Source organism: Chelon labrosus (genome assembly GCF_963514085.1).
Source record: "Chelon labrosus genome assembly, chromosome: 15".
NCBI classification, from domain to species: Eukaryota; Metazoa; Chordata; class Actinopteri; order Mugiliformes; family Mugilidae; genus Chelon; species Chelon labrosus.
The window spans coordinates 16,163,903-16,191,683 of record NC_140348.1 but is presented as its reverse complement, the minus strand read 5'-3'; the positions used below and the strand labels follow the sequence as shown (position 1 = coordinate 16,191,683).

General features: G+C 44.1%; 1 protein-coding gene across 1 annotated transcript; it reads left to right on the top strand.

Annotated features, from left to right (window-relative positions):
* Nucleotides 1-2,837: 2,837 nt before the first annotated feature.
* ptpn20 (protein tyrosine phosphatase non-receptor type 20) lies at nt 2,838-26,178 on the top strand (the record flags this gene model as incomplete). Its single annotated transcript, XM_084561647.1, has 46 exons — nt 2,838-2,961; nt 3,182-3,345; nt 4,606-4,671; nt 4,768-4,947; nt 5,108-5,183; nt 5,780-5,860; nt 5,965-6,040; nt 6,252-6,405; nt 6,641-6,712; nt 6,911-7,085; nt 7,234-7,369; nt 7,492-7,630; nt 7,738-7,890; nt 8,135-8,320; nt 8,417-8,579; nt 8,700-8,967; nt 9,050-9,129; nt 9,269-9,346; nt 9,460-9,567; nt 9,705-9,821; nt 9,946-10,154; nt 10,881-10,982; nt 11,343-11,436; nt 11,924-12,009; nt 12,342-12,513; nt 12,988-13,199; nt 13,628-13,726; nt 13,821-14,344; nt 14,727-15,306; nt 16,051-16,221; nt 16,293-16,467; nt 16,559-16,769; nt 16,865-16,902; nt 17,165-17,251; nt 17,993-18,054; nt 18,385-18,546; nt 18,634-18,883; nt 19,567-19,673; nt 19,839-19,921; nt 20,337-20,470; nt 20,573-20,721; nt 20,843-20,933; nt 22,032-22,366; nt 22,460-22,675; nt 23,534-23,596; nt 23,692-26,178. 46 exons carry the CDS (start codon nt 2,838-2,840, stop codon nt 23,800-23,802), a joined length of 7,119 nt encoding a protein of 2,372 aa, XP_084417773.1. The 3' UTR covers nt 23,803-26,178.
* Nucleotides 26,179-27,781: the final 1,603 nt, after the last annotated feature.

Below are 27,781 nucleotides of genomic sequence, written 5' to 3'. Positions count from 1 at the left end.
ACCCCTTGTTCGAAGAGAGCCCGCAGTGTTATGATCATTGTTGGGGAGCAGCCCTACGGCAGCAGGCTACTGTCCACTGGCTCGGCCGAGATCGTTCGTCCTTCCGAGGCTTCTCTGTAGCGCACCTACCCGGGGATCCACCGCACCTCTTGGGCGTCAGACGGATTAGTCAAATCGGTGTAGCTGATCTCACGCCACCCGCTATTGGTGGCTCTGACCTGTCGCTGTCAAACCGCGAGGCTAATCCAATCAAGTGTTTAAAGGCGAGAAGCTAAGAATAGCGCCAATTACAGTAAAAAGTTTCACATCTTCAGCGTGGCGCTTGGGGCTATAGAGCGAATGAATGGGGCACCATGGATAGTTAATGTCATTGATGAATTACCTGCCAGAACCGAGCAGCCTTCACTGCGAGGACATCAAAACAGCAATGCGATGATCACAAGGATTACTTTGGATCCGTGGTGGGAGCACTGAAGATAACACAAAGGATCAGACCGCTGGCATAGGTTACATATGGTACCAGGTAATGTTACACACTCTCACCATCTCCATCCTACGGTGCTGTTTGACAGTTTGCTGAACTGAAAGGGGTGCCTCCATATTCTTGGCACATTTGCTCTGTTAACTGGTTGCAAACGTGAAACTGATTCACTTGAGGCTAAACATTCACAGTAAACTGTAAAGGGAATTTACCTCTAAGAAACATACACTGTATATCCTTCGTGATCAGGCCTGGGAGGACAGAAAATGTAGTGAAGAGGCTTTATTGTGCTGTAAATACCTTAACTTAACAGTAATTATAGTAGCTAAACATCCACACTGTCATACTTTCTTTTCATGCTACGGGAAGAAGGAGGATTTATTGTCACATAGTTAGACATAAAGGCTGGACGAGACCTAGATCCTAAAGAAGCATATTGTCCTAAATTCCCTCAAAATACATCAGAGCTTTTCTGCCTGCCTCCACATCATGTGGTTTCCGGCTTCATGGATCAGTGAAGAGGTTTGTTTGACAGCATATTAAGACTTGTTGTTGACTGGTTCCCTACATTTCAGTGCATTTCAGCTCAAACATAGTGCATAGTTACAACCAGTGCAGTGAGTTGAGAAGAGATTGTGATGCAGAGAAATGGACGGGATATCAGATTTTTAGTTACCACAAAGAGTTAGTTCTAGACAGCAAAATTCACCCTAAATGCCTCCATGCTTTCTCACTTCAACACAACTATCAGTATGCAGATAGAATCCAGCCAATCAACAAATCAAAATGTAGAAATAAAATGTTGTTGTGTGCACAGCGCAGATCCTTCAGACTTTTCTTCAGCCACACATGACCGTCTGTTTTCAGTATACCTGGCAACCAATTGCCAGGTTTCTATTTTTGGTCCCTGTAGCTCTGTGTGTCTTTGCAAAGTTGCTCCAGTGGCTTTTACACTTGTAGACAGACCACTTTGAGGGAGAACAGCTGCTGAAGTTTTTTGCTCAGGTGCGGATTGGTCGGGAGCCCCTGGCAGGTTTTCCTACTTTCCTTCTCCTTCGATCTCTTCTGCATCATAACAACAAACCGATAGGCTACGGCGGGGCGATTTTATATATCACATCAATATGACTATGTAATCATCGATTTAAACCTAATAACCCTAAAGTCTAATTGCTTTGTTTGTATTTTTGCAGCACCTTTAATCTCGTAAGCCAAGGATCAGCTCAGTTTCAGAGAGGGATTTGTTCAGGCCTAAAGTAATAGGGCTGGTTTGTATCAGAGGGTACAAGCCGTTTTGCAGAATTATCCTCACTGTTGTCTCACATTTTAAATATATAAAGTTGTATATGTAGTAAAATAATTCTCAGGCTTTTTAAACATCCCTGTGTCGCGTTCACACTTCGAGATAGCTGTTAATGAAAATGTTCATACTAATTTTTTTGCGTAATCTTTGATGGCAGTATGTGATACAGTCTAACCGAATATTCATGTAGATAAAATAATGTCCTGAGCAGATTTAAAGAAGCAAAAAAACACCGTCTTTCTCATGATGCTTTCATCTGAACGTGACAGATATTTTACTGTGTTACTGAATCAGTGTTAACGTATGCATCCAAATAGACAGCTGGCAAAGGTAATCTGTCTGTCTAATGGCGTAAGGCGTATCCACCGCTTCATTCTACTTTGTCAAATACTTTGACACAAAAGAACAAAACAAAAAAAGAAATAAAGTAAGCAGAATGGAAATAATGTGTTGGACGCTGGACATCTTATGTAAAGCCGTGTGGTATATTTGTGGTAATACCTGCACAGCATGTGGCAACAAACTAGCATGGGATCATGACACAGTTGCTTTGATGCCAGAATCTCAGCTTATTCAGAGATGCCCTTAGGTCAGAGGGAAGCCTGTTAGCAAAAAGCAGGGATGGCGAGAAGCGTTGTGACTAGTGGACAAAGATAATCTAATCAGAGTCTGAGTCTTTTCTCAGAATTGTCTCTTATAACTGTCTCTGCAGTCACAGTACTGCTGACGGGCTTCGACGACAACACTAATATCTTCACAGAGAGGAGTAAAGATTAGGCGGAAATGCTAAATGGGCCACAGCTCGTGATGACGGCGAGTTTAGAGTTGCAGCTCGGCACAGAATGTGCACTGTTTTCATGAGTGGTGAAAGGCGTGCAAGACGTCCATTCAACTCCTGTACGTGTCTGCATGTGGAGCAAGTAAATATAAACCTCTTTTCGGGTGATTACCTCGACCGTTTAATGGGTGTTATTTTAGGTTTGTACATGTGTGTATTTCGTGTGATGTGTGTGTTCTCTGCATCCTCAGGTGCGTGTGTGGAATGTGTGCAGAATGAGCAGCACATTTGTCACATTAGCCGAAGTACTGGAGGCACGAGGGGGACCTCTGCTGGAGGAGGAGGTCTGGTCCCTGCTGCTGGGCACTGCAGAGTCTTTAGTGGATGTCTCTTATAAAGGTAAAGCCTTATATAGATAACCCCCCCTTACTGTAGGCTCACATACATCCTGCCTTGATGCTGTGATTGTACCATTACATTATTGCAGTGCGAGTTACGTAAACATTCGAAATCTCTTCAAGTGTCACAGTTTCACACAGTTTGGCTTTGCTGTGAAACAGTAGCAGCAGCATTTTATGTACGTTATGGACTTCCTGCCTTTTTTTTTTTTTTTTTCCAGGTCACAACAATATGTGCAATATCATAAGCCCCACCTCCTTGCTGCTGTCAGCCACTGGTACCTTAGCGTTTAAGAACTGTGGCCTATCAGATGAGGTATCCACCTTCGCTGCTCCAGAGATGCTGCAGGGCCGTGCCAGCTCAACCAAACCTGCCACAGAGAGGGTCAGTGCACGCATCCTCGTACCTGTCCCAGCACCTCACGTGAAAGCTGAAGGCAGACTCCTCAAAAACTACAGGATATTAGTTCTTAAGCCTTTTTAAACACATTTCTTAAAGTCTGCAGTGAACTGGTTGTAAGTCTACCACGACCAGATGTATCTTTTTCCTCTGAGTGCAAAATCTAAGGCTGTCAAGAGATGAAGGTCGATTAACTGCCATCTAGTGGCTGTTTAAAGTAACTTCTGCCCTGAAATCTGCAGCTCAGAACCCTAATGTAAAACATCAAGTAGAAAAAAAAGTAATATATTTAATTTGTGTGCATTTATATATTTTTTTATATAAGACATTTTTAAAACAAACTGTGGAAATATCTTTCCCCTAAATAATACAAAGCACAGTGTGCAAACTAAATAGATTATGGGCCTGAGTGTGGGCCTGAAGAGGAAGCTTGTCTTCCCACAGGATGTGGCAGTGACCCCGCTCCGACCACACATGGTCCTGCTATCTAGGAGTGGGAAAACCATAGTTGCTGAGCTCACGGTGCCCTGGGAAGAGAGGCTAGACACGTCCCACCAGTTGAAAAAAAGCCAAATACCAATATCTGACCGAGGAAGCGGTTTTAAAAGGGTGGCACGCAACCACCTTCCCCATTGAAGTCGGCTGTCGCGGGTTGCCAGCAAAATCGGTGCGCTACTTCCTCAAAAGCTGGAGCCCAAACAGCTGAAAAAAGCCACCAGGGACATAGCCGCAGCAGCCGAGTCCAGCTCACAGAGAAGAGAGAGCCACAGCTGGAACTCTTCTGCAGGTGAAGCCTAATCAGGCTTCGCTGCCCCACTCAGGCGAGGTGTACAGGTTAAGGGGCAAAGCACGTAAGAACCTTAGATCCCTGCTGGTGAAGGGTTTCCAACAACGTGGATGCTCCAAGGAATGCCACATCAGAAGAAGATCTGCATCACCGTAGTTAGTGTAGTTCCTGCAGTTGCAGCTCGTGGCAAAGCATCTCTGATGTTTACTTCACCATTAAGTCTTCAAGTCATCATAGTCCAATATTTTAACCCTCATTTTAAATTACGATTATCTAATTTCTGTTTCAACATAAGAAAGCTCACCTTAGGGTTTAATATTAATTAAGAAGGGACTAACATCTTATTATGCACAGTCTATACATGTATGTAAAAGTGAATCTGCTTTTATTTTAAAGTTTGTTGGCCATGCGTCATTCGTGTGTCATTATATCAATATGTCGCATCCTTTGTTGCACAGATGCTGGTGTATTCACTGGGTATGACTCTCTACTGGTCAGTTGATTTTCACCTACCTCAAAATCAGGTGAGAGCTCCAGATAAAAAGCTGCACACTTCTTTATCAGCGCCATCACGGTCCCACACCACTCTCACTGTGATTCTTTTCCACTCCCGTTCTCAGCCAGTCCAGTTGAGTGACCATCTAAACAGCCTCCTCCTCAGCATGTGCGAGGACTTGGCCCACCGCCGGGTGAATCTCAACGCCGTCCTGGAAGCCTGCGAATATCAGCACAAAGCCTCCATCCTGCTGCCCCCCGCCAAAGTCATCAGACAGCTGGTGGAGGAGGTTTTTCATGAATCAGTGAGTCTGGATTCCTACCTGCAATATGTTCATGTCTGTTATGTGTCTGCACATCAGCTTCTCTGTGGGAAATTAAAGGCACACTATAAAATAAACATGAAGACAACAATAGAAAAAAAAAGAAAATAGCTGTGAAGATCAGTGTTTTATTTTCCTCCAGATGGACCATGGCTCTCTGCCAGACAGCAACGTCCCTCTGAGCGGCAGGAGCCAGATGATCAGAGAGAGACTTCACGGTGAGCATGCACGTCCTCGCAAACATTTTGTTACACAAGTTGCACGGTAAATACATCCAAAAGCCTCCTACTGTGCATGAGAGAAGAAAGCTCAGCCAAAATCCTTGATTCTAATCACAATGCTTTGCAACAGAGGGACAGTAGGAGGGGATGGTTAAGGGCAAAAATAGAATTAGACTGTTGTAAAAAGGGAAAACACTTTCTAAATAATTTCTGCAGCCTCATTTGTGACTCACTCAACATTAAAATAAACCTGATATATAAAGAGAGATTGAGAAATTCCTATAGTCTCCTATTCTGCTGTCACTTTTATGTCATAAATCAATTTTGACCTTTTTCTCATCTGCATATTCACAAAGAGTGCTTGCAGTCACTATTCTTTTGACTCGAGACAGCATACAGGTAAACAGGATTAAAATCTTAACCTAAAGCAAGCCCGGGATTAAGCAGAGAGAGAGCCAATAATCAGATACCAAGCGTGGACGCTCCAGGCTAAATCCTGGACCCGCCTCAGTTCTGTCCAAACATCTCAGTGTCTCCGGAGACGGGCAGGAATCAAACACGGCGTCATCTTTCATCTCTTACCTGGCCGACAGGAAAGAGAGGGCCATTTTCAGACGTCAGCGACGGAAGCGCCGAAGGGAGGAGATACTCGACAGACTCTGATTCCAAGTCAGGTAGGCATATGATGCGGAGGAAACGGAGCCTAGAGAGAAGTCAAAAAGATCTGTCATTCATTTGGTTTGATGTGCTTTCCAAAAGTTTAATTTCTGTTTTGTAGGGAGTTTACCTCAAAGACCTTGGAGACAAAGACAGAGAAGCTCTCCCACACCGTTGTACCAGTCATCTTTAGACAGGCATGTATTAAATGCAACCACACCCGCACACACTCACCAATAGTGTGGAGATTGTCTGACCACGTCAGTACAAACAAACCTATCCATTCATCGTGCTCTCCACCGTCACAGTCTGCACTCACTTTTAGGGGACATGACATTGTCTTGTTTGTTTGACTTTTCCAACTTGCACAACTATTACACAATCTGTCCTTCGGCCCCACCCCTTCAGACTCCCCCGTGGGGTTCGTCACAGGGACAGCACCTGCAGTTGTCTCGGAAGGAGCCCCCACCATGACATGTCTCCCAAGACATCAGGCAGATCTCACAGTCCTTCCATCACATTCAGCGAGTCCTCGCTCAGCCTGAGCCAGAGGAAAGCGAAGGTAAGACCGGGGGCTGTTTAAGTAAATGCAAAATGCAATTTTGTGTTATCGTAGGGATGCTGGTATACAGTTTTAAGCTGCATGAAAATTACATTGATCTATGTGCTATTTAGTGCAGGCAAATTAATCTCTAAGTGCAGACGGCATAGGGAGTATTTAGAGAAGCACAGATGTTTGTCAGATATGTTCCTGTGTAAAGACCTTATCCTAAAAACGTATTTTGATTTTTTCTTAGGCATTAGGTCCAGAGTTCGTCAGAATGCCAGATGAACAACAGATTCTTCTTGAGCTCCCAGGATCTATTGTGGTATATTCAAGATCATTGTTTTACTGATCAATTTCATTTTCCCCCCCCTGTTATTTTAACCCGTATTTCCTTGCCTGCTCTACTTCCAAAATTTGCATGCACAGTATTTTTGTATGTATTTTCTATATGTATGTGAGTGTCTGTAGGTTTTTCTTTTATGTCCATGTGCGTCTGTGTGTCTGTGTGTGTGTACCGCAGTCCAGAAAGGGCCGTTCATGTTCGTCTCAGAGAGAAGTGACTGTAGTGCTGCCTAACGGACAGTACGTGGTGGTCCGCTGTGACATTAAGTCCAAAGCGAGAGATGTGTTTGACATGGTGGTGGCTCACGCAAACTTGGTGGAACACTTTTACTTTGGTCTTGCCTTTCTAGATGGTAAGAGGATATTATATGGGACGTGTCATATCTTAACTGCACAAAAACATTTCACTTGTGACATTGCTCCATCACAGCTGGCTTGATGGATGATAATGTTTCAGTTTTTCCTCGGTGGTTTAAGAGGCTTTTCTTTGGAATTCCACAGATGATGAATATTTCTTTTTGGATCATGAAACTAAAATCTCCAAAGTTGCGCCTGACAGTTGGAAAAAAGGGCAGATATCTTCCTTTTTGGTGTTTCTTCGAGTCAAATTTTTTGTTGATGATATCTCCTTCATTCTGTAAGTGCAGCACTGGCCTGCTGATTTACTCATATCCGTAAATCTGGGAAGTTCATTTGTAGAAACGGAGCGATATCAAACACTGATGCTTCTTTGTAAATCATTTTCTCCCCGCTCACAAGGCACAAACTGACTCGTCACCAGTACTATTTACAGCTGCGTAGGGATATCCTGGAGGACAGGCTTTATTGCAATGAGGAGACGGGCTTGTTCCTGGCTGCTCTCGCTCTGCAGGCCGAGTTCGGTGACTACATGCCAGAGGTACTGAGGACGGAAAGAACAATGTTCATGATGTGTCTTTAAACACCAGCGTCATCTGTCGGCACGTCTCACAGCGGTGTGTTTGGTTCTTTTATGTGTTTTTTTAGTTGTATGGTAAGAATTATTACCAGCCGGAGCATTATGTGTCCAAGAGGATGTTGGAGAAGCTAGCCCTGCCCAGTATCAAGGAAGAGCTGCCAAGACTACATGCAAATCATTCCCAGATGCTGCCAGAAGAGGCAGAAACAGAGTATCTAAAGGTAGCCAGAGTGCTAATGCATTCAGTCCTACACAAAATACCGATTACATTACCCAGTAGCTCACACTGTTCTATGGTCATGTATTAACTTCACCTTGCAATATGCTAAATTACTACTAAAACTGCTAAATTACTACTTTGCTTTTAAACTGATGATTGATGATCTACTGTTTTCCTTCCTGTAAGTCTAAATGAGAATTGCTACAGCGACGTGTACACACAATTTTCTAATGTGTATACCTTAGATTGTCCAGCAGCTACCAGAGTATGGGGTCATGTTCCACCGCGTGGGGAGAGAGAAAAGGCCGGTGGTGGGAGAGTTGGTTTTGGGAGTCTGTGCCAAAGGAATCATCGTGTACGAGATGAAGAACCACCTCCGGGCTGTCACCAGACGCTTCCTGTGGAGGGAAACTGACTCCATATCCACCGGGGTGACAGTCAGATTTTGATGTTGTATAAGAGATTACTTTATACATGTCATATTTTAGTATGAAGCATAAAGTAAATGATTTGTGTCGGTCTTTCAGCGACGTAAACTGATTATAGAGTGCGGCGGGCCCAGCGGGAAGAAGCACGGCTTTGTAACGGAGAGCTCCAAAATAGCACAGTACCTCCTGAACCTCTGCTCAGCACAGCACAAGTTTCATAGCGAGATGACGTCAAGACAGCTTAACCACACAATGATACCAGGTGGGGAAATTTCACTGATTATGCAAATGTGCTGTTTAGTTCTAATACTGGATGTTCACGAAGGTTATAGCTGAGAAGAACAAACATTAACCAAAACCTGATTCTCCTCTCTTTCTCCAGATGAGAACATGGAGAAGTACATGTCCGCCTACCGGGCTCGCAACTTGAACCTGAAGCGGATTTCCTGCTCAGAGGGCATGTTGAACCATGTCGGTCTCGTGCCTGGTCAACCGGACTCCATGTCCAAGTCGTGTGACGACCTGACGGCCAAGCTGGAGGCTCGGCTCCGCCAGCAGAGAGAGATGAGGAGGGAGATGAGCAGAGAGCTGAACAAGGAGCTGCCCGAATCCGGAGACCTCAGGGATGGGAAAGAGCGGCAGTGTTGGAGGTAGCGTTTAATCACGATAGGATTCCTGTTCTTATTACAAAAAATATTGTATGGTTTAAATAACCATACACATGTGTTGTAGCACTCCAGAGACGATTCCCAGAATGATGTCCAGTGTCTCACTACAGAAGCAGGACTCTGACACCTCATCCTCCATAAGAGGTGATTATGTCAACTATTTAGGATAATTTATTGCTAAATGTTTGTTCACGTGAGCCTGTGTTAGACTTTTGACCTGCTCCTGTGACCCTGAAAGCATTTACATCGTCCCATTTGTCATATATGCACATGTGCTTTATAGTTGATACGCCGACCCGGACCCCACCAGAGAGAGAGATAGTCTGTGTGAACCTGAAGAAAGATTCCAAACTGGGCTTCGGTGAGTTTATTAACACGGGCTTAGCTGTGAACTTGATTTAAAATTAATGAGTGTCACTTAGCTGATTCTATAGCGGGAGACTTTTGTCTTCACATCCTCTGGTCCTGTTTCAGGCTTTGTAATAGTAGGAGAGGACAATACAGGTAAACTTGACCTTGGGATCTTCATTGCTTCCATTGTTCCCGATGGGCCTGCGGACAAAGATGGACGAATCAAACCCGGTACGAAGCACCAACAGTGGAAACTGGAAACAGAGGCACTGGCTTTACAGCTTAGCATACGTACAGCTTAACATCGTTAGAGAGAGAAATCGATCGTGAAAACCTGTCACAGGGATTTGACTATGATTTTTCTTCAGGTGGACGTCTCATCTCCTTAAACAAGACTAGTTTGGAAGGGGTGACGTTCAGCGACGCTGCTGCCATCTTACAGAACAGCCCCGATGAGGTGGAGCTCATCGTGTCGCAGCCTAAACGTGAGAACTGCTCAACGCTTTCTCCTCTGCATTCGGTCTGACGGGACGGCAAATATTTATAAATCACCATTTTATCATTGCTATGTACAATAATGCAACTTACAGAATATGTGTACTGTGTCAGATTCTTTGAAAGACAGAAATAGCTCCTTGAGCCAAAGTACTCTGGGTCTGGCATTGGAAAGGAGCTTTGGGTCACAGACCACCCTGTGTGGCACAGAGTACCGTCCCGCCGTGGAGGAGCTGGAGGAGGCCATCACACTGTCCAGCATGGCAACCCCAAAACGGAGCAGGAGGCTTCACATTCCTGTCGTGCGAATACATGACACCCAGGTTAGAGCCGCCGCTGCCTCCGCCACCACCAAGTGGACAAATGTCAGAGATAAGTGACTTTGTTTCCATGGAAGCAAAGTTGTCCCGGCTGATAACAGAGGTCGACCAGAGCTAATTGTTAAACAGATTATGTGCTCACATTAATGTGTGCCGACTCAGAGATGTCGTCACAGAGGTCCTGAAAACACAGGTTTACGCCTTCATTCCTTTTCCGCTATGTAATCTCCTTTCTGCTTTCTTACATGGCATTGCTTAGATTTTACCTCTGTTCTGATAAATGAAAACATTGTGCCTTCATGGTTGTAACTGTAAAATAAGTAAGTTAATTTTAAAAATGTTGATTAAGTAGTGGGCTATAAAAGGATGTATGAGTGTTCGCCCCATTTTCACTGAGCAATTTAGGGTTTATTGTGAGGTTTTTGTTGTTGGTGTTTAAGTTCAGTGCATTTTTATTGACATAGATGCTTCTTCTGGTAACTTGATTATACCTTGTAATAATTCACTATGTACATAGATTTCCTATTTTTTTTATAAGCCCATACATGTAATTGTAATTCCCATATAAACCCATCTGTTTTTAGCCCTTTGTTTCTTTAACTTCTTCACTTTTAGAAGTGCTGAGTAAGAATTTTCTTGGTATCTAAATCTAAATAATAACTATAAATAGTTTACAATAGGTTTCAGGTTGTAATCTAAAGAGTTCCCCTTCTACTGGCTCTTTTTCAGGACATGTGTTCGAGGTCACCCTCTGTCTTAAGCCTCAGAACGTCGGAGCGGTTCACGGTGGAGCTGAAGAAAAGCAACGGCAGCCTCGGCATCAGTGTTGCTGTGAGTGTTTCCCTCATAACGAAGGATATTTAGCTCGTGTCTTCCATCTGTAGAGGACAGAGGACGGTGGATGCACCGTCTCTGAGTATATTTTGAACAGGGAAATGTAAGTCTCTGGATAGAAAGTCTTGTGCTTTTAGCCTCTGTTGACAAATTTACATCCAAGTAAACCATGCCAAATCTGACGTCACAGCCGTATCGACAGCCAAAGCGATTTACAATGCTTAATGAGAAAGGTCAATAAGTGACAAGCCACACTTGGATGCCTGCATGCTGAGTCAGTGTGACTTGTTTGGGTTATCTGAGGCCAGTGCATTTACTAATTCCCTTCTTTTTTATTGCAATCTCTCTTGCCAAAAGGGAGGAATGAACACTAACGTGCGACATGGAGGAATTTACATCAAGAGCCTGGTGATGGGAGGTGCTGCCGACCAGGACGGGAGCATTCAAATCGGTAATCATTTTTATTTGTCCTTTGAAATGTCGTCAGGTGGCTGCTGAAAACTCAAACGTTCTGCAGAGGTTTGATTTTGTGCAGGATGTCAGAAATACTAGCAACTGGAATTGACTTTCAGTTTCTTATTTTGTTACATTACTATTATATCATTTCATCATCTTCAAAAGATGTGGACTGAAGTATGCAGCCCAGACTCTCAACGATAAAAGAAAAAGTCTAAAGCCTGCAAAGTAGAGTAGTAGCATTAAATAATAAAATTTTGTCAGTTATTTGTATTAGACTGAGCCTCCGGAGCCACTGCGCCATGTCTCCGCCGCCTTGGTTCATGCTTCAGTGAGCAGGGACGACTTTTTAGATCTGCTGACATGCCCATCAACCAACCCACACACACGCCCAACACACCCACACAAACACACACACACACAGACCGTTTATGTTTCGATGTTGCTAATGATGATGAGATTTGTGTTTGTGCATATGACAGGTGACAGACTGCTGGAGGTTGACGGGTCCAACCTGAGGGGCGTGACTCACCAGCAAGCTGTTGAGTGCCTGAAGAGGACTGGGGAGGTGTATACACACACACACATACAACACACACACAAGCACACACGCATACACACGCGAACACACTGCAAAACACAATTACACAATCCAAATTTCTCATTTGCTGATTTAATTGCATTAGTATCAGTAGAAAGTGGACCCCTAAACGCCTAATTAAACTAAATATTTATTTATTTATATCAGAAAACTTGATGGAACCATAAAGGGGTACATAAGGTTTTTTGGATTGTCTTAAAAAATAATAAAAAATAGTCGATAATTCTCTGTATATACTGTAAATATAGAATTATTAAAGATGTAAAGTGGGTGTATGTGTATCCATCTGTACCCCATAGTTTGTAAGCCTGCTGCTGGAGAGGGAGCCCACAGTAATACTGGAGCCTAAGTTTGACTCACCCTGCCCTCCCCTGGTCTACAGTCCATCACACACGCAGCCCCCCAGGACCGAAGTCTCCAAGGAAACAACCTTGAGTGGTCGAGCCAAGGACTACAGCTTTGTGACGGATGGTGAGAGCGGAGAGGAAGGGGCGCATATTCTCAAAAAAAAAAAAAAAGATAGACAGTGTCAGGCGCACACACACACACACACACACACCCATGCACACATGGCCCAGAGGTGACTGTGTGTCATCTGACAGCTACATTGTGGTTGCTGTCAGAGTCATCCAGGGCTGATGCTGCCTCAGTCCCTTGAGACGGCATGCACTGAAACCTTCAAGCTGCCTGTTCACTGGCTGAGTTAAAATCACACCTCCTCTTCCTTTCATTGCTGGAAATCGCAGAAAGAAGTGTGAGAGAAATTATGAAAAAAATGCTTCTCACTGGAGATATTCTGCAAAAATAAGGATGTAGCGCGTGTTGGTGAGACTAATAAACACTTTTTGGTCACAAAGTTGAACATTACAGCCCAGATTACAAACTTAAGACTACGCGGTGCACGTTAATGCTCTACCATTCCCCTCTGTTTCTTCTCTTTTGCAGAAAACACACACGAAGTGCTACTTAAGAAGAGCTTGTCTGGCCTCGGCTTCAGCTTCTACATCTCACAGCTGCGCTCAGGGCCAGACCGTGGCAGTGTGGTGCGCATCAAGCGTCTGTTCCCGGGTCAGCCAGCGATGGAAAGCGGCTTGCTGCGAGAGGGAGACATCATTTTGTCTGTCAACAAAGAGCGTGTCAAGGATCTGTCTTACCAGGTGATTTCCATGTTATGAGTTTTATTTTATTGTGGCTGTGTATATACTTTGAAATGGGGAAATTGGTAAATGCAAACTAAAGCTGTATGCTTAAGAGGCAGCTCAGTTTGTCATTTTGTTTGTGGATATATAATTGTGAATGGACAGCTGGTTGTTTAAAACACTACCGGCCTTTCTCTTTCTTTAAGATCTCTGCCACGTCATCAGCTCACTAATCCTTTAATCTTAGACTTCCAAAAATAGAAAGCTGGTTGTGTCATAGTGTTAGTGTCATTTAATCTTTTTTGTACTGCCAAGGAATTACAATGGTATTAACACTGGCGCTTTTAGACATATGACAATAGAACGATGTGCACATTTTCAGTCTGTCCCCAGATGTACTCGACCCAAACTGTTTTGGGCGGTCACTCTTTTCTGTTTCGTCTCAGAGGGTTTTGTTTCTGCTACGTGGTGCTCCATCTGAGGTTCGTCTGTTGATCTGCAGACCTGGTGCTGGAATGCTGTATGATGCAGATGACAACACACTGGTAAGATAATATACAAATAAATCACTGTATGTTCAGTAGGTTCCAAGACAGACAGTATTCCAGACAGACTCTTACATGTTGTCTGACTTTGCAGAGTCCTGCACCCTCTCGTGAGGTTCGATCCCGGTCCCTGGACATCCGACTCGGACAGGACTACATCAAGTTCCTTCAGGACGAGTATGACGCCAACATATTTGACCAGAAGCAGCCTCCCTCTCAGGACAAAGATCTGAACAACACAGCTGAGAAAACCCCAAAACCTCCTGCAGCTCCACCACTCCCAGAGAGCCAGGAAAGTCAGAAGTGCGAAGCGCAGGCCGACCAGACCCCTCCATCCCCTCCTCGCTCGCCCCCAACATCACCTACATCTCCTCCTTCGCCGGTCTCACCCGCCTCACCCGCCTCACCGGCATCGCCCACCTCGCCCGTGCCTTCCTCTCCGCCAGCGGCATCAGAGCCACAAGCGACGGCTGAGAGACCAGGGGAACGTAAGGAAGGAGAGGCAAAAAGGAAGAGCAAGGGCGAGAAGGAGGAAGAGGAGGCTGCAACGACATCAAGCTCAACTGTGATGCTTATGGATGTATATCCAAAGACTGCTACAAACTCTGTTTATGCCAGGTAATGGATTAGATGTAGATATACATGAAAACTATTACATATTACTGAATGACATAAATTTAAAAAAAAAAAATTTATTTACACATATCACGGAAAATAGAAAATAGGGTCTCTAAATGCTGTAGCCATTTCTGGTTTGGAAATGCTTGAATAACATAAAAACAATGTCAAAGTGTACATGAAAACTTCTCAAACTGCTGTGTAATTATCTAATTCTCCAACTCCATGTACAGTACCACACAAGTACTGTCTTAGCTATCGTAGCTGTCTTAGTTACTCAGCTCTAGAGTAAAATACTCAGTCATAACTATTTTAAATTTCAATTGACACATTGAAGTCCAAGCTCTGATTTGATAGTGATGTTGTGTTCATTTATCTGCAGTGGAGTCAGAGAGGAGGCAGACGGCAGCGTGACCTACTGCCTCATGGGAAATGGACTGACAATCGTAGCAGACGAGGAGTACCTGACCATCAGCTCCACACTCGACCCAGTGCACAGCCTTCCCACTGACAGCACTCCAGCGACCAACCTCACAGCCTTCAGCCCTAAGACCTCCAGCAGCTGTCACGTCTCCACTGCCACCACCTTGCCCCTCGGCCTCTCAACTGACACTCCGACCACTCACTCCCTGGCCCGCCCATCTCAGCCGCTCACAACGCAGCCGCCCAAGATCAAGCATCACCTGATCCAGGAGGGCCTCCTTCCGAGTCACTACAAAGCCATGTCCAAGGACAGCCGGCCTTCGGTGCCTCCGCCTCAGCCTCCGCCGCCGACCCCCATCACGGCCCAGATCCTCTCCTCCGTGTCTCCTCCACCCGCCCTGACGCTGCCGACCACGGTGCTGCCGCCTCCTGCCCAGACCCACACGCAGCCGAGAGGAGAACCAGAGAAGAGAGAAAGACAATACGACGATGATTACGATGAAGACGAGGATGAGGAGGAGGCAGAGAGTCGAAGAAAGGCAAGTTGGTGACGTTTTCTGTTCCTGTGTGTCTTTTTCAACTATATTTTTACCTTGTTGTCCACATACACCAATCAGGCATAACATTATGACCACCTTCCTAATATTGTGTAGGTTTCCCTTGTGCCTCCAAAACAGCTGTGACTCATCAGAGAATGGACATGGTCCTTCTGAGGGTGTCCTGTGGTGTCTGGAAACAGAATGTTGTTAGTGGGGGCCTTTGGGTCCTATGGGTTGAGGGGAGGGGCCTCTGTGGATCATCCCACAGATTTTTGATCAGTTTGGGATCTAGTGAATTTGGAGGCCAAGTCAACACCTTGTGCTGTTCTTCTATGTTTTTTGAGTTGTTCCTAAACTGTTTTTGTGTGTGTGCCTGTGTCAGGCTGGGGATGGCTGCTGCCATCAAGGAGTGTCATTGCTATGGGGTGGGGGTGCCTGGTCTGGTCTAGGTGGGTGGTACATGTTTAAGTGACACCCACACGAATGCCAGGTCCAAAAGTTTCCCAGCAGAACATTGTATAGTCACAAGATGGTCAATGTCATTTACTTCTCCTTTTTTAATGTTGTGGCTGATTGGTGTATGTCCTTATCTATACTTGAACCATTTTTCCACAGCAGCACTATCCCTTTCTTTGCAAAAAGAAGAAACAACGATGTATTTTCTTTGCAGGGTTGTCAGGATTCAGTTCTGTTAAAAAAATAAAAAAATAATAATAATAATAATAATTGTTTCTTGTCGGACAGGGATTGGTTAAAGAGTTTGAGCTCACGGTGATTCTGACCAAGTCCAGGAGCGGAAGCTTTGGGTTCACCATCACTCGTAGCAAACTGGACAACTGCTACTACATACAGGAAATACTGGACAACCCAGCCAAGGCAGACGGACGACTCCGAGCTGGAGACAGGCTCATCACAGTACGCACACTAACACACATCTTCCTACGTATGTAGCATGCCCTTACTGACGTGTTGTCATTTTCTTCCAGGTAAATGGGCATAATGTCACAAGTGTGGCAGATGATGTTGCCATGACGATTCTCAGGTCATCTCCAAGAAGACTGAGTATGACACTGGGAAGGGCAGTTAGCAACCTGGTGGCTCCGCCTCCCTGTGACAGCCTGCCTGATGTTGTCCTTTACAAAACACCCTCTGGACAACTGGGTGGGACGCTGCACATATTTTATTTTACTCGTTTCATACATTTGTGCATCAGCCTGTATCATTTCAACGTGTCTCTGTGTGTGCCCTCCAGGAATAAAGCTGACAGGTGGCATCGGCAGCAAATGGCAGGGCATCTATTGTCTGGAGGTGGTGTCAGGCTCCCCAGCCAGTGAGGAGGGCAGCGTCCAGCCCAATGACAAGATCCTCTACATCTGTGGCAGGTGCACCCTTGGGATGACTTTGGAGGATGCAGTCAAAGCCTGCGAGATCGCCCCTCGTAAAGTGAAACTGAAAATCCTCAGGTATAAAAAAATGCAAGAAGTTAGACACTGAAACTGGTGTTTGTACGTTAGTTTTTTGTTTTCTGAAACGTCTCTGTTGTTTGTGTCCATCTCAGAGATGACCAGCCGGTGACCCCCAAGGCTAAGTGGAACGGTAAGGACGTACGGCATGTCTTCACCTGCTTGTGTTAACCATAAACAGGAGAGTTTGGTTGTTATGCAGCATATGCGCAGATGGATCGCTATAGAGACCAGATATGCTTGTGCTAAACTAAACAATGATAAGTTAAGTTCAATCATTACCAGATAATTATTGAGTTCTGGGAAAGAAGGAAATGGCTGTACATTTTTACAAGTACCCCTCTAATACATCACTCCTCTTTCAATCTATAACAGCGCTTTTTTTTCTGTAATAGGCTTGTTTGACTGGAAAAAGGACAGGAAGTTCTTTACTCGTTTTGAAGAGCCTGTTTCTCCAGAGAGAGAATCTCCTACTGAAGATGGTGAGTTTCTTCTTTCTTTCTTTCCCCCGTTTATTCCTCCATTTATCTCTCCATTGCTTGTTCTATGACTGGTTCCCTTTCACCCCTTTGCTTGTCATCCCATTGTGTGTGTGAAGCCGGAGCTCGGCGCTGACAGATAGCTTTCTTTGCAACTGTACGTGTGCGTGTCTGTGTGTGTGTGTGTGTGTGGGTGTGTGATCTGAATGCTGACAGACAGATCCTGGGCTCTCACAGCAGGATTAATAATTAGCAAGCCTCTAGCCCTCCACTGGTGTATTGGACTGCAAGTTTCCAAAGGCATCCCATACACACACACACACACACACACACACACACAAGCAGACAAGCAGAGCCATACAGCTGGTAGTCTATAGGGCAGGTAGTTCAGTTACCTGGTGACAGTGCACGGAGCAGTAAGGAACAGAGGCGAGGGTCAGTCTGAAAAGATCAGCCGCGTTCAGCTGTAGAGTCGCACCCATCAACACTTCTCTTTCAAAATGGCCGAAGAGGTGGGAGGTTGGTGTGTGTTGTTTTATTTCCGTGTGCCTGTTTTTTGGAGCAATGGTCGCATGGATGGAAAGTGGCACTGTTGGCTGATGGCCGAACTCCAGATGCTTCCCCTTGTTTGTTTAGCTGTTACCGGCTTGATCAATATTTTTTAACACAATACTGAGCGCAGTAACAGCATTTCTTTTCTCTGCACTGGCTGTTGGTTCACTGATAACTCTTGTTGTTTTTCAGCTGAAGCCGTGTGCAGGACTGCTGCAAAATTCAGATGTCTCTCTGTTGCCCAAGAACAGGATGTAAGTTCGTGAACATATTGTTTTTTAACAGATCTGTCTTCCTCCAACACTGGTTTTGTCGCATCTAATTCTTTGGCTGCACATTTTTTGAAGTGTCCACTGGAACAGACACTGTAACATGAGTCTACTCTGTGTCAATCTGCAAATTCATTCTCTAATAGGGGTTTGCCGTCTGCATGTGCACCTCTGTCAGGGGTTCTTGATGTTTGCATTCACATTGTAATGGCATTTTTGTAGAACATAATGTTCTCTTACAAAGACATGATAATAAAATCAGCAGATCATCAGTCTAACTGGATGTCTGCTGCTGATTTCTCCTTGTCCCTTTAGAGTTGTATCATGCAAGTAGAGTTCACAAAACCAGACGGAGGAGGACTCGGCTTCGCTTTGATCGGGGGAACGAACGGCAGCATGCTCCGAGTGAGGGAAATCTGCTCCGGTGGAGTGGCCGAACAGGACGGCCGTTTGAGAGTGGGAGATATTCTGTTGGAGGTAACAACTAACTCATCACGCATCTTGACTGTTTTATTACCGTCGTCGTTAGACAAGACCTTGATTGTGACTGTTTATATATGACAGGTGAACGGTGTGATCGTGTCTGGGCTGAGCCACAGCAAGGTGGTGGATATCCTGCGTAAAGCCGAAGGCGCTGTACAGCTCACCATCTGCAGGGACATCCTTCCCCTGACCTACTCCGAGTCACCAACACCGCCAAACTTGTCCGCTCACACCGAAGCTATTCTGGCCGAGCAGCCGGCTCCTACATCCAGCCCTGATGGTTGTACATCACCTGATGTCATGCTGAACAGGCCGGTTGAGCGCCCTCCTGGTATGATCTCTGGCAACTGTTTCCTATTATCAACAGATTGTAGAAGGTGGATGTTCAGTGCAGGATTGTAGACTTGCAGAGTGTACACCGATCAGGCATAACATTATGACCGCCTTCCTGGAATTATGTAGATTTTTGTGCCAATAAAACAGTCATCAGGGAATGGACATGGGCCTTCTGAGGGTGTCCTGTGGTGTCTGGCAACAGAATCCTGTTAGTGGAGGCCTTTGGGTCCTATGGGTTGAAGGGAGGGTCCTCAGTGGATCAGGCTTGTTCCAGTGCATCCCACAGATACTTGATCAGTTTGGGATCTAGTGAATTTGGAGGCCAGGTCAACACCTTGTGCTGTTTTTCATGTTTTTTTTTTTTGTTAGTTAAACCGTTTTCATGTGTGTGTGTGTGTGCCTGGGGATGGCTGCTGCCATCAAGGAGTGTCATTGCTATGGGGTGGGGGTGCCTGGTCTGGTCTAGGTGGGTGCTACATGTCTAAGTAACATCCACGCAGATGTCAGGTCCAAAAGTTTCCCAGCAGAACACTGTATTGTCACAAGATGGTCAATGTTATTTACTTCTCCTGTCAGTGGTTTTAATCTTGTGGCTGATCTGTGTTTGATGGTAATAAACAGGATTAAGGAACATGAACATTTTCTGTCTTGTACTGAGTGCTACAATTGCTGTTTCAGAGGCAACATCAGACCCTGTGGTCAATGACCCAGACATTGTCCTAACGTCACCACCTTCCCCGCCTCACCGCCTGTCTGTTGTAACAATTGAGACGTCAGTTAAAGAGGTAATATGGACACAAACAAGCGCAGGCACATATAAACTCGTGTGTGTAAATTACTACATGTGTTTAAATGAAGTCATACCCCTCCTTACCTTTATACTAACATCTTCTACTAACATCTTGGTCCTCCTGTCCGTTGCCTCCTCTGGCTGCTTGTCTGTGGAACAGGAGAGTTGTAACAGCACCCCTTCTCATCAAGCTTGCTGCCCATCCCTCAGTGTCACTGACATGTTGCATGGAGCTTCTGACAGGTAGTAACATCATAAACTTCTCTCCTCTTTTTACTGTCTACATGTTTCCCTCTCCTGTCCTCCTCCTCTACTTCCTGCATCTTCTTTTGTTTTGGTGTGCTGCAGTTAGTCCACTCTTAACCATAGGGAGGCAGCAGAGAGCAACAAATAAAACAACCCTAGGATAAACGCTGTCAGGCTGTGAACCCTAATGAGACAAATCGTAGAGTAGCAGTTAGGACGTCTGTAGCTCTTCTCCATGTAGCTTCAAAACAAAACGTTCAGCAGAAGTAGGAGGATATTTTAGCCTCTTGTCTATACTGCATTTTAGGTGGAAAAGTCGCAGGGAAAGGAAGCTCAGCCTTGCATGATTTCATCCCCACCTACAGAAGAGTAAAAATGGTCTGGTCTCATCCCTGCCCCCTGACTCCCCCAGGAAACAAATTGTGACCAAACTTCTGGACCAGTCCTGCAAAGACCGCCGGAAAACTCAGTCGGACGGCTGGAGCAGCGAGGAAGATGACGACGTGTTCGACGCCACAAGTCAGGAAATGAGCCCTCTCCAAACAGGTGTCTAGTTCTCTGTTTTTGCTGCTATGTTAAAGTGTCAGAGGTACATTTTACCTGAGCGGAGACATGAAGGTAACGCTCGTGTCCCTCTGTTTTCCTCAGGCCCACCTATAGTATCAGAGGAGGAACTTGCCAGTCTAGCTCTCATCACTCCTGCTAAGACCAGCCAGTATTCAGGGTCCAGGGTCAAAGCACTCATCCAGATTCTGCAACATCAACTCGATCAGCAGGAACTGGTCAAAGAGTTCATGGTGTGTATCTGTGGAAGGGAAAGCGGCATTTATTTCTCCAACATTGATCCTAATATACAAAGAGGTTATTAGAATTTGTAATGCACTGTCACAATTATTATATTCGTGTCATTCATTTCAGGCTCTGGAGCATCTGAAGCCCTCTGACAACTGTCTGGTAGGAAAAGCCCCAGAGAACAGAGACAAGAACCGCTACAGAGACATCCTACCCTGTAAGATGACAGCGTGTAAACTTTCACTTTCTCCATTTGCTCCAACCCTGCACTTTATTTTATGTTCCCTTTTGGGAGTTTTTATTTATTTATTTATTGGTGGGCCAAAGCTTGTAAAAGCTGGGTGCTCATAGCATTTATTGGAGAGCACATTTGCTGGCGCTTGGTTTCACCTAACTCTAATGTCTACACTGAAGACAGCTACCCAGATATTTGTTTACAACCCTTAAGTAATTTCTGCGCAGCAAATCATCTCCCAAGTGGGTTCACTGGAACCGCACACATAATTTAGTCTGGCAAATACTTTATGATGATAAAGATCCTTGTAATTATCCGGGATTTATGCTTTTAATAAATGAAGCAGCATCAGGAGCAAATAAAATCACAAGATGCACTATCGTAATGAATTTCAGAGGGTAAATACAGGGAGACGGGACGAAGACGTGAGCGTGCATTAATCTGTCTGAGATTAGGAACGTCGCTAATGTAACGCTGGCTGGAAAACACACACACACATGCACACATCTAACATTTACAAAAGCGTCTATTTCTCCAGCCTTGGTGCTGGGGTGAAGTGGGTCATTGCTGAGACGAACGAGTGTGATGAAAGGAGTAGTGACCCCCAATGGAATATCACAGCACCTCTCCTCATGCCTTGTTGCTTGTTACTGCTGTTTGTGCAAGTAGTCCCGAAAAAAAGGTGTATTATTTACCAATCGCCTCCATGTGGCGTTTGAGTGTTTTATTTAGAAAGCCAGATTTCCAGTCTGTGTGCTGGACTAACCCAGAAAACATTCCTGCCTCACTTTGGTCTATCACTCCACTCATCAGCAACAAACATCTTCACAGCACTGGCCTGCTGAGCTCCAGAGCCCAGAGCTATTTACCCACCTTTATTTACTGTGCAATTAGTTTCTATGCTTGTGGAAAACTAATTTGTGAACAAGAAATGAATGGGTTCATTAACACTGACATTGCATAAAGGAAGCACGCTGATAGAGGTACACCATTTGATTTCAGTGATTAATTTAAGGGATGTATGCTCACACTCCAAAGTACACTGAGTTTAGAGTGTTTTGTTTCTCTTTCGTTCCATAGATGACAAAACTCGTGTTGCCCTTGGAGAGAACCAGGACTACATCAACGCCAGCTACATCCGCATGCAAGTTGGAGCTGAAGAGTTCTTCTACATCTCCTGCCAGGGCCCTCTGCCCTCCACAGTCCAGGCCTTCTGGCAGATGATCTGGGAAAACAAATCAGACGTTATTTGCATGATGACCCAGGAGGTGGAACGGGGAAGGATCAAATGTCACAAATATTGGCCAGGGAAGCTGGACGTGCCTTTGGACACTGGCAGGTACCAGCTTCACCTGGAGAACCAACAGTACCTCGAAAACTTCCACATCAAGATCATCCGCATGGTGGAGACAGAGGTAAGACGGGAGTACCTGTCTGTCTGTCTAACTATGTAGGTGCAACATTATGATTTATTGTGAAATCTAAATATGCAAATATTATTGTTTCAGACTGGCGAGACACACTTTGTTCATCACCTGAAGTTCACACACTGGCCAGACCACGGCGTCCCACAATGCTCCGAGCAGCTGGTTCGCTTCATTCGCTATCTGAGGGCAGTGCACAACAGGGGTCCAGTCACCGTTCACTGCAGCGCTGGCATCGGACGCACGGGAGTTCTCATCTGCACTGACATTATCATTAACCTTGTCGAGAATGATTTGCCTGTGAGTGAAAGCAAGTGTTCAAGGTTTAATAATAAGTTTGCTACGCCGCTCTCTAGTTTTAGCCGTGGCACCGGCATATCTCCAGACTTTTTCCATTTTTTACTTTTAGTAAAATATCTCACTAATATTGGATGGAATTCCCCTTAGGAGCCGTTGTAATAACCTGATCTCTTGACGTTTTGTCTAGTGGCAGCCAGTATTAGATCTACATACAGCCACAACATTAAAACCACTGACAAGTGAATAACATTGACCATCTTGTGACAATGCAATGTTCTGTTGGGAAACTTTTGGGCCTGGCATTCGTGTGGATGTTACTTAGACATGTACCCCCACCTAGACCAGACCAGGAACCCCCACTCCATAGCAATGACACTCCTTCCCAGCAGGATGCAGCCTGACACAGGCACACACACACAAAAACGGTTTAGGAACAAGTCAAACAAATGTGAAAAACAGCACAAGGTGTTGGCCTTGCCTCCAGATTCACTAGATCCTCAACTCCAGATCAACCCCTAGGACACAAAGGCCCCCACTAACAACATTCTGTTGTCAGACGCCACATTACGCCCTCAGAAGGCCCGTGTCCATTCTCTGATGAGTCAGAACTGCTTTGAAGGCCCAAGGGAGACCTACACCATATTAGGAAGGTGGTCATAATGTTATGCCTGATCTGTGTATTTTAAACATTTTGTTAAACTAAGCTGGTAAACACACTGAACAAGGCATGTACAGGTCAGCATTTAAGTGAAGTAGACTCCTGGTTTTGTCTGTTTATTGATTTCATTCTCATTAAATCTAGCCACAGCTGACCTCTATCTGTAGCTGTGCCTTATAATCGTCTGTCTCTGTCTTCAGATTAATGTGAGCGACATTGTAAAAGAGATGAGACTTCAGCGACATGGGATGATTCAGACCAAGGTCAGTGCCAACACTGGGGTTAAAGTTCAAAGTTCAAGCTTTAATATAATACAGTTCCCAAAAGCTAGACGTGTCCTTTGTCCTTCTCATTTCAGGAACAGTACCTCTTCTGCTACAAAGTCTGGTTGGAAGTTTTACAGGGGATTTTACAGCTTCACGGCAACCAGTGGCAGCCAGAAAGTCCCAGAGACCACAAAGTGGTTTGAATGTTTCCATCTCCAGTTCACCTACCTGCAAAGCACCGGCTGTGTATTTTTGACCATGTGCAGTCTATCAACACTGGTGATACTTTTTCCTTTGGCTGTTGTTAGTTTAGTTAGCTATAATCTGAAATCTGTACATCTCTGTTTTGCTACAACGACTTCAACTTTTATTTATTTGTCCGTGTATGTGTTCTTGGTGCTGTGATTATGTCAATTTAACTTAGATCACTGAGGTTGTTTTGCCTTTTCAGGTTTAGTGATTTGCCTTCCAATCGTCTTTTTTTTTTAAATTTTGTGTCACTATTTGGTCTTATCTTATTCCTTGTTCTCCATGTCTTTTGATTTGCAAGTTGAATTTATTTTTAACAATCATAGTGCATGGAATTCAAAATCTGGTATTATTCATATTTCTTCTCTGGTAATAACGTCATCGAAGTGCACAAGTGTAAGAACATCATACCAAAGTTAGTGTCCGTTTGAATCCTTGATGAGTAGCTTTGGATTAAGCTTTGTGTAATCATTTAATTTAAGTGCATTTGTTTTTCAGTTCAACATCTAAAGGAATGAAAAGAATCAAGTGCCTTGGAAAGACACACTTGCTCTATACTGACCCCAGGCCGCTTGTCACAGGCGGTCAGGGCCGGAGATCAAGAAACTGATTTGAGAGCACCTGACGGTGGTTAGATTGAATGTGCCGCTTTCAGTCTGTCTGTGGTCTGAGGTGAATGTTTGGTTGAGCCAAACCAGAGGAGGATTACATCTCACCTTTTAGTTAGATCAACTGTAATGTGGAAATAGTGTGATGTTTGCACACCGCCTGTCAATCTTTTTTCGTTTGTGGGCTCATTTTATACAAAACACTATCACAAGGAAAGTTTTACTACGCATAACCACAACTAGCACATCTTAATACAGATAAAGAATGATTCCACATGGCAAATGCTTGGATAAATTCATAAATTTTCAATTCAGTATTTTACTAAAAATTTGGACAAGGCGTTATTCCAATATTTTCGTAAAATGCAAAACTGGTTTAAATGCAATTTAAATAATTATTTTCTGGGCTTTTGATTTGTTCTGTGGCAACATCCTCTATCTGTATTCCATAGCTAAATTTATATTTAATATAAACTCAAGTCAAAAATGCAAAAAATATTATAAGGTTTACAAACTTTCCATTTTGCCACTTTAGACGTTGTGCAAAGCAACAGAGCTACATCTCCAAGTCACAGATCAAAGATGATTTATAGCTGCTGGTCTGAACCTCAACCTTTGGATGTCACTGCTTGTAAGCTTTGTTCATTTAGCTGCTAACAGACAAACACACACCAGCTCTCGTATTGCATGCAGACTCTTAAAGTACAGAAGTCTTAGCCTGGAGTTTGACTGAATGACTTGAACATGATTAAAATGTGGAATGTAACAAAGCAATACTCTCCGGCGAGGAGAGGGGATCAGAATGTCAATCTCTTACCCAATAACATCTTCCAATCAGTTTGGAGCATGTCGGTAAGACATATGCAGTACTGTACCTTTGCCATGTGGATGGCTATGCAGAGCCATCAGCCTCTGTACTGTGTATGCAACATCTTTTCATTCAGCGCTGGTCGGGTTGGTTTCCGGCGATAGCTAACACTCTGTTATGTGCAAGTTCACGTTCTCTTTGAGATCCTGTTGATATGTTTTTCTTCCTCAGATCTTGAAAAAACGAAAGAACAATCAAAAGCACATTTTGCATTCATCTGTGAAAATGCATCTTGTACAGTCAAGCAAGTGCTTATGCAACAGCATTGTGAAATGTAATAACCCTTAATTGCACAACTGCTTATTTATGCTGAATTAATATCTTGTCACTGTACCAGCCACTATATAACCAATAACTGAGAACAATGTAATACCTCTCTCTTTAATTAAAACCTATTCTGAAACTTGTTTGTGTGCTATACCACTACATGTTACCCCTGGACTCTGAACACAACATAATTCAACCTGAACAACGGAACAAGAGCAGCAGAGTGGGTTTTCCCTGACGGCACACACAGAACAGAGAGCCGGAGACGGCCCTAAATCTAATTCCACTGCGCCCCTTCTCAACTTTTACTGCAGGGTATACTCCCTCTCGGGTTTTACTGCAGGGTAAATAAGCTGGTCTCACAGGGGTCTTTTGTGACAGCATGGAAACCCCTGAAAACACACTGCACGCTCGGCACACATATAAACCTGATGCTGTGGAAGCCGCAGAGCAGATTTACTTGCTCACTTTCTACTCCCACTGCTCTTGTGCACAACATCTACAGCCACCACACTCACACACATACACAATTCAGGAGTCACCCATCCTCCTTCCTCCTATTTCTCCTTGCACCCCAACTCAGACCTTGTTATTGCTGTAAGTTATGGGAAAATAACGGCATAAACTCAAGTTATTCAAGGGCCATTTCTATTTATAGATGTATCATCTTATTAAACAGCTGTCCTTTCGATTCTAAACCACAGGGGATGAGAAAGGGAAAGAATTACTGACTGACTCACACACTCGGAGGTGATACCGTAAATCTGCCCCAATGTCAGCTGATATCAGCAACACTGGAGGTAGTAAAAAAAAAAAAAAAAAAGACATAGGATCAAAGCGGAATATCTTCAAATACGCACAGAGTCTAACAATATTAGTCAGGAACATGTAGAGCTGGGGAAAAAAGTTGATGGAAAAGTCATTAGCAGAGGGCCGATCAGTCAGAGGGTGTGATTTAGAGGCCTGAGAAACGTGTAGAAATGAGATCATATGTGCTCAGTAAATCTTCTCGCTCTCTGGTGGGATCACGGTGTATCACAGACACAAGGCTGTTTTCTTTTTCTCTGTGTACCGATAGAAAAAAAAAATAGCTCACAAATTAGGTGCTGCCGCAAACTCTCTCAACATCCACACGTATGCATGCCTACCCCGCCATCCATTTACAGGGGAAGGGGGAAGGATGTTGCATGGGTTTTACTTTACATAACACGACAATTTTACATATATTCATCTTATTGCAGCGCCTCTAGGAAGCTAAAATCTGCTTACACTGAATGAAAAAATTTAATCCAAGCAGATATCATGCATCTCTTATTATTTTCCAGTATTTCAGCCTTCCATCACAAACACTTTGGGATCTGATAAAAGTTCTGTTGAGATAAAGGTTTGGGTACATACCGAACCTTGGTCATAACGATTCGCCTGACAGGTCTTTCTGGGTTGAAGAGGTTAAGTATGAATGACCCTCCCCCCTCGGTTGATCTCGAGAGGCCTGAGAATTATTACCCTGCAGGATGCTTGCAAAATAGGCCCCGTCATAGATGATTTGGACTCTCAGAAAAACACTTGGGTGAATTTCAGCATGTGGTTTTTCATCAAGCAGCGAGATTAAACTCCTGCCAATAAAAGAGAACAGAGATCTGAGATCACCGATAGAAGCTGGAAGATAAGGTGGATAAATCTCAAGTTTAAAATAATAATTTGCAAAAAAGCATTAAACCAAAAATAAATGGCAGTGACGAATGCACAATAGATTATTTTCATATGAAAACCTGTATTTTGTAATAGTCAAGTAAACAATTGTAGGTGATAATTTCACATATCAGACAGCTTTGACTGTTTCCACATGAACACTTAACACCACAACAGGGAAAAGTAATTTAATCTGCGTTATTTAGTAAATCCATTTGGGTAATTTGAATGGTTCACTCAAAGTGGGAGAACTTTCTCAAACCTACAAAGCAGCAAAATGCATTAATCATTTTCGAAACATTCAAAATCACCACATTTTGGCTTCCATGGTGATTTGCGCAGCTAAAACTACGGAAAAATGTTTGTGGTCTTTTGAAAGCATTAGTGCATTTTAGCTAAAAAGAAAATCTCCTTTACACGTCCAGCAGACACAGAAGAACATTCATTTGGAGTTGTGTGCCTGGCAATGTGACGAATGTAAATCTAATATTCACTCTC